The sequence below is a fragment of the Arvicanthis niloticus genome, chromosome 29, assembly GCF_011762505.2.
Source record: "Arvicanthis niloticus isolate mArvNil1 chromosome 29, mArvNil1.pat.X, whole genome shotgun sequence".
NCBI classification, from domain to species: domain Eukaryota; kingdom Metazoa; phylum Chordata; class Mammalia; order Rodentia; family Muridae; genus Arvicanthis; species Arvicanthis niloticus.
In genome coordinates this window covers 17,680,065-17,687,567 of record NC_133437.1, presented here as the reverse complement: position 1 = coordinate 17,687,567, position 7,503 = coordinate 17,680,065, and the positions used below count along the sequence as shown (strand labels likewise).

The 7,503-nt window shown below is 38.4% G+C and overlaps 1 protein-coding gene across 1 annotated transcript in view; it reads left to right on the top strand.

Annotated features, from left to right (window-relative positions):
- The window catches only part of Jmy (junction mediating and regulatory protein, p53 cofactor), a 69,781-nt gene that overhangs the window by 41,161 nt on the left and 21,117 nt on the right, over positions 1 to 7,503 (top strand). The window contains exons 5-7 of the mRNA XM_076926951.1: positions 5,986 to 6,268; positions 6,667 to 6,854; positions 7,308 to 7,394. Coding sequence (XP_076783066.1) covers positions 5,986 to 6,268; positions 6,667 to 6,854; positions 7,308 to 7,394 — 558 coding nt within the window. The remainder of the gene's footprint in view (positions 1 to 5,985; positions 6,269 to 6,666; positions 6,855 to 7,307; positions 7,395 to 7,503) is intronic.

Below are 7,503 nucleotides of genomic sequence, written 5' to 3'. Positions count from 1 at the left end.
CATGCTGTACCAAAACTTAAACTAGTGTATATAGATATATGATCTGATCAAACTCACAGATCATTTTCACACATACTTGTCAAATTTTACTATAGTCTGTGATCACATCTTACTTATGTTTTTCAAAAAATAGCTTTTAAAAAAGGCTACGTGCGGGGTCAATGAAGGTTCAGTGGGCTAAAGACTTGTTTTCTTAGGGAGTGTAATTCCGGTGTGGAACTTTGCATAGAACGCACATGATATCCAGCACTAAAATAATAGTGAAAAGTTCACTAGAATAAAGCCACTTAGTCACTTAACATAGAATAATCTAGCCATTTGCCAGTCACAGTGTTTACAGAGAACTACATAATAGACAAAACAACAAAGCCCTGAGTTTTATGCATTCAGTTCCAGTCAAATTTTTAAAATCCCCCACTGGCAGTGTATGATTGTTAGAATTGGAAAACAGTGTTGTGTATTTTCATGTCTCTCCAAATATCTAGCTCTTTTTTTCTAACAAGTTTTTCCTTTGAAAGGATTTTGTTTATGTTCTGGATTCAGGTCTGTTATCCAGTATAGAACTACTTTTCTCCCAGTCTGTTGGTTACTCATTTTGATTTTAAAATACTGACTGTGGAGCCTTGTGTAGTGAAACATGCTCCTCTAGAGACTGGAAGGTTAGGAGTTGAGTTCATCCTCAGCTACACAAGTACAGAGCACCATGGGCTGTGTGAGGAATCCCATATCAACAGTGTCCCATCTCCCTCCTGGTTGAAAGCGGATTTGTCAAGCTCTTACTCTAGTGTCTGCTTTTAATAGTATAGGTTAATTTTTTTAAGTTTATGTATATGAATGTTTTGCCTGTATGTATGCATACCATATAGATGCTAGGTGTTCATGGAAGGGAGGCATCTGATTACCTGGAACTGGTGTTATGGATGGTTGTCTACCATGTGAGTATTGGGAACCCTGTCAGCAAGAGCAACAAGTCTCTTACCTGCAGAGCCATCTTTCCAGGCCTCTCATTTTGTGTAGATTATATTGCTTTATCAGGGCTGGAGAAATAGATGGATCAGTGGTTTAAACAGACTGACTGGATGTTTTTAGACAACTTGTATTACGGTCTTAGCAGCCTCCAAGGCAGCTAACAACCTACTGTAACTGCATTTCCAGAAGGGTCCAGCACAATTGTGTCTTTCTTCAGCAGTGCCTGCTTGTGGCACTTAGATGTACATGCAGGTGAACACACTTTTACACATAAAAATTTAAAGATAATATTTATGAGTCTTTGGTTTTGGCTTGGGTATAGTGAGATGTTTTACAATGGCAGTTATTTAAAAAATGTAATATAGGGTCTCTCACTGTATAGTTAGTTCATACTGCCCTTGTACTAGGGACAAATAAGGCTCATAGCTGTCCTCTAGAAAGCAGTCTTCTTGTTAGTAGATTAAATCGTGATTTCTCCCTCTTTAATCCCTCTTGTTTTCTTATTCAAGTTGTTGGGTAAAATTTGACTTTGGGACAATTTACATACACTTGTATTCAGTCTATCTGGATTTTCTTTTAAATTATTAGCCTGCTTGTGAAGTAGACTTTACCTTCATCTCATTTACTTAGTGTTGACCACAATCTGTCTGATTCTGAGCTGTTCTAGCAATACAGGGTGCCAAAGGCAAAGACCCCTGACCCCTGACATTAGAAAGTACAGCTTTTTATAAACAGACCTCCGGTGTAGAGAAGGAGGAAGCTGAACTAGAGGGCTACAGTTTGTGAGGCTGTTGTCATTTTCTCTTAAGCTGCATCCATGGCTGTAATCGTCTGCATTATGTGTCTGCATTAAGTGTCTGAATTCTTCAGAGCATTTAAAAAAATTGCCAGTTAGTCATTCATGCCAAGTTTATGCTTGTTGTATCTATAATATAGGTATTGTGCTTTATATGTATTTAACTGTGAGGTTACTGTCAGATTTAATTGCTGTGATTTAAGGTGTTTGCATTACTCATGAGAAAAATAGCACATGTAAAATATTAAACCCATCCCAAGCAAGGTCTTGGTAGTCCTGGCTGGCCTGAAATAATTTACCTTGTACAACAGAGGCTGGCTTTCTGAGTGCTGGCGATTTGTTTTGTTGATGTTCTTTGTTTGTTTGTTTGTTTGTTTTTTCTTTCCAGACAGGGTTTCTCTGTGTATCCCTGGCTGTCCTGGAATTCACTCTGTAGACCAGGCTGGTCTCGAACTCAGAAATCTGCCTGCCTCTGCCTCCCAAGTGCTGGGATTAAAGGCGTGTGCCACCACTGCCTGGCTGGAGATTTGTTCTTTAAAAAAAAAAAAAAATGTCAGTATTGCATTTTGAAGTGGGAAGAGACAGGAAGAGAAAGGACCAAGTAATCCAGCTCTAACTTTTTGTGTTGTCTGAGAAAGATACTGAAGTAGTAGACAATTACCTGTTGGAAGATAAAATCATTGTAACTCATAAACAAGTCACTATTTACTTAGGTTATTTTAAAAACAAAGTTCTGATAATAAATTAAAGATTAAAATTATTAATATAATTAGGAATGCTTTTCAGAAGAATAATGATGAACTTGAAATACATTTCTCCAAATTAACACTTAGATATTGATAATCTCTTGAGCAATGTTCTATTTGGCATTTGAATTTACTTATATTAAGATGTGTGGTGGCTTTTTCAATTAAAGACTGGTGTCCATAGGCTCACATTGGATGCTTAGTCATTAAGGGGTAACACTAGCTGTGAGGGATTAGGACTTAACTCTGAGCATTCCCAAGGAAGTGCTTTCTTTTATAAGAATTGCCGTGGTCATGATGTCTCTTCACAGCAGCAGAACAGTGACTAAGACAGATTAAGCAGTGTTCCTTTTGCTTTGATTTTGGTTTAAGCTTAAGTTATTTTCTTTATAGTTATTAATTGAAGTAGAAGATACTAAAGTTAAGATGCCATTAAGAAACCAGTTATAGAAAGCACAGTAGCCGGGCGGTGGTGGCGCACACCTTTAATCCCAGCACTTGGGAGGCAGAGGCAGGTGGATTTCTGAGTTCGAGGCCAGCCTGGTCTACAGAGTGAGCTCCAGGACAGCCAGGGCTACACAGAGAAACCCTGTCTCGAAAAAACAAAAAACAAAAAAACAAAAACAAACAGACAAACAAAATAGAAAGCACAGTAACAGCTCAGTTATCAGAGAGCTTTTATCTTCTGGCTGGTTAGCAGAAGACTCGTAAGAAAACTCCAGAACGGAGCCCACCTTCATGTAAAAAGGTTTCTTACCAGCATTTTCTCTTTCACAACAGAACATTTAAGCTAATGGTCTTTTTGATTTCTGAGTATGTATATATTCTCTCTCTCTCTCTTTCTCTCTCTCTCTCTCTCTCTCTCTCTCTCTGTGTGTGTGTGTGTGTGTGTTGTGTGAAGCCAACTCATTTATTTCTTTCAGCTTTTCTCTAAAAGCATGTAGGCAAGTTAGAATTAAGTTTATATTTTCCTATTTCAGTTTTACTTTAATACACAAATTATTGAACATTATCGTATGCATATTTAAGATTTTGGTCCATCAGAACATCTCATAATGAAGGAAGTAATCACATTTTTATTTTATTTTAATAAAAATACCACTTGTAGCTAGTAGTTGCCATGCTGAACAGAACAACATTGTGAGTCTCAGTTCTGTAAGCTTCTTACTTGAGAAAATGGTGATGTCTAGTGTCAAGTGTCACGATCCCATGAGTTGATATATGTGAAACATCTAACATAATGCCCGAATAGAAAGAGAACACAATGTTAACTAATACCACTCTAAATCTGATAGGCATTTTGTGTATCATGGAGGGACTACAGAGAGGAGAAAGATGTAATTCCTATGCCTTAGCTGTTTACCCACTTTAACATGTAATGGTCACTAGAGGAAGCTACGGCGATTACTATCAAAAGATAATGTGTCATTTTGCATGGACCTTGTCAGAGAGGTCTAACCCAAGGAGCTTAGATGTGCTGGACACAGCCCAAGAAATGGATAGGAAATTGAGTCTCCTTCCTCAGGCAAGGAGACTGGGTTTGCAATATTTTTCCTCTTTTATACCTGGAGATTAAACCTAGGCTCTCATATATGCTACACAAGTATTCTACCACTGAGCCTTTTTACAAAATATCTATACTTTTAGAAAATATGCATAAAACCAAAGAAAAGAGAAAGGCACCTCTTACACATAAGGGGAAAAACAAAAACGACATAGTAAGTCATAAAACAGTGAAAAGAAAGCTTTAATATAACTTACCACAAAGAAAGCTTTCAGTGTCTGTATCATAGCTTGTTCACATGTAGGGGAACAATGTATTATTACCCTAACGTAACGTCAATGATTTGTCTTTTCAATTGAAAAGCAGATCCACACAACAAACATACAAAATATGGAGCCAAACTTAGGTGGTCACAATAGAATGGGAAAAGCCAATTACTTTTTAAAAGCCAATCTGTTTCTTAGAAATATTCCAAAATACACAATATCTCTAGTTTCCACTATAAAAGTTATTTTATATTACTTTAATTTTTTGCCATCTAATCTATTTTTGCAGGAGCTACTTAAGAAAGAGAATTTACTGTTCTTTTCCATTTATTTACTTTTATGTATATCAGTATTTAGACTGCATGTTTGTCTGTGTATCATGGGCACGATAGGTATCTGTGCAGTTCAGAAGAAAGTGTTAGACTCCTGCCAATGAAGTTACAGACAGTTATGAGCTGCTGTGTAGGTGCTGAGAATTGAACCTGGGTTCTCTGGAAGAACAGCTAGTGCTCTTAACCACTGAGCCTTCTCTTTAGTTCCAGGGAAAAATTTAAACATACATTTATCAAGTGTATGTATGTGCACGTGAGTACAGGTGTCTAGAGCCCAGAAGAGGGCATCAGATCCCCTGGAGTATGAGTTATGAGCCATCTGATGGGTGCTGAAAGCCTAGACTAGCATGTGCTCTCTCTCTCTTTTTTTTTTTTTAAGAGATTTTTTAGTTTATGTATGAGTACACTGTTACTGTCTTCTGACACACTAGAAGAGGGCATTGAATCCCATTACAGATGGTTGTGAGCCACCATGTGGTTGCTGGGAATTGAACTCAGGACCTCTGGAAGAACAGTCAGAGCTCTTAACCACTGAGCCATCTCTCCAGCCCTAGCATGTGCTCTTAACTACAGAGCCATCTTTCTAGCTCCCTCCCAAAATGGAAATTTTCAGGTATTGTAGGCCCTTCATTAGTTCTGTAATTCCATCATTGACGAATTCCAGCCAAGTGGATCAGGATTTTAGCAAGGAGAATTCAGAGCAGATGCACTCATCTCAACAGGCTTGTTACTTACAATAGTAGTGATCACTATTCATAGACTGCAAGGGTTTTTCACATCTAAATCAATTCTCTCAGATTCATTTACTTAAAGTGTACTCACTCTCCAGCCAACAGGTCCAGGAAGCTGTGCTGTGACCAAGGGATGAGGGGAGTGCCAGCTGTGTAGCTTAACTACTCTCTCATAACCACCGAAGTTTGGCTCCATAGTTTGTATGTTTGTTGTGTGGAAAGGGAACCCTATAACTTAGCATCTGCTTTTGAATTGAGAAGACAAACCATTGACATTTGTTTTAGGATGCTAATAAATTTTTCCCCTAAATGTGAACAAGCTCCCTGTTTATTCTGAGATAAATCTCTCAGTAAGTTAGCAGACTTGAACAAACTCTTTAGCAGGCTGGCCTTGAATTGATGAACAGCTTCACCTACTAAGTTGCTAGAGTTTCAAGCCTGAACCACTAGGCTTATGTTCTCCAGGCTATCCTCAGACTCCTGGCCTTAAGTGGTCTTCTCTGCTTTATCAGTTCTACACCCAGCTCAGAAATACGATTTTCATTTTTACTTATTTCATTCACTCGTTTGTTTATTCATCTGTTTTTTCCCCCCTGTGGCCTTGCCTATTCTGGAATTCACTCTGTAGACCAGGCTGACCTCAAACTCAGATTCTCCTGCCTTTCTGCCTCCCGGGTGCTGAGATTAAAGGAGTGTGCTACCACTGCCTGGCACTCATTTCTTTCCTAAAGCAGTTAATTGTGTTATTTTCACTTCAGATGCAAAGTTTACAGGGCGGAACAGAAGCTATAGCTCAGTTGGATCAGCTGGAATCTGACTACTATGATCTGCAACTTCAGTTGTATGAAGTACAGTTTGAAATCTTGAAGTGTGAAGAGTTATTATTAACTGCACAGCTGGAGAGCATCAAAAGACTTATATCAGGTATGGTATGCATTTAACTTTAACCGTAGAAGTCCACAAAAGATAAAGGATATGGCGGAAGTACATGGTTCCCAGCTGTGCTTCTCCTAAGGTTAAAAAGTATTTCGGAGTAGCCCTTGAACTCAGATGGTTTTGCAAACTCAATAATTTGGGCTGCACATTGCTTTTGAGTATTTTGTAGCATTACTTACTTTGTTAAAGGATGTTTCATCTAGAATCAGAAATGTTTGCAGTTTTGCATGTGTGGTATGTGGGAGAGTGAGGACTGTATTTATTGAACACTTGCTGTGTACCAGACACTGCTAAATATTTTGCATAATTTAATTCAAGGTCTATTTCCTTACCTTCATTCACTACTTAATGAAGAGTCCCATTCCTAACCACTACTTCTATAACAGAAAAGAGAGATGAAGTGGTATACTATGACACTTACGAAAGCATGGAGGCCATGCTGGAGAAGGAAGAGATGGCAGCATCTGTGCACGCACAGAGGGAAGAGCTACAGAAATTGCAGCAGAAGGCACGCCAGCTGGAAGCAAGAAGGGGCCGTGTCTCAGCCAAGAAAGCCTACCTCAGAAATAAAAAGGTATTGAAATCTTGTTCTTGTTCATTACTTTATCCTTGATCCATGTCTAATAATTCAAGTTGTAATATGATTTGTCATTACTTCCATTCTTAAATATCCATTACCTAGTCTCAACTCCTTCCATTAAAGCTATCTCTTAGAGGTGCCCTCTACAGACATCTGAATGGTTGCACTCTAGCTGATCTGAGGGTGACTTGCTAAGACATGGCTTCTGCATTCCTGCTGGAGAGGTTCTGATGGAAAGATGTCAGTATCATAGCCTTACTTAGTGAGGTTGGGGTGTTAACAGTGAACTGGCCCTCCAGAGGTATAGAAAGAGTAGATTTAGTAAAGGAGAGGGGAGCTAGTCTTCATTAGCTCTTGTGCTTTTAATTAAAACAAGTCACATAAACTTTGCTGTGGTCTTTCTAAGTTTTATTTTAGGTAAAACACATTTTCCTAATTTTTTTCTAGGAAATTTGTATTGCAAAACACCACGAAAAGTTCCAGCAGCGTTTTCAGAGTGAAGATGAGTATAGAGCCCATCATACAATACAGCTAGTAAGTACGGCTCCTGGGGCCTTGCAACCAAATCTCTTTTGTTTGTTTGTTTGTTTGTTTGTTTTTGGTTTTTTGGGGGGGTTGTTTGTTTTTTGGTTTTTTTGTTTGT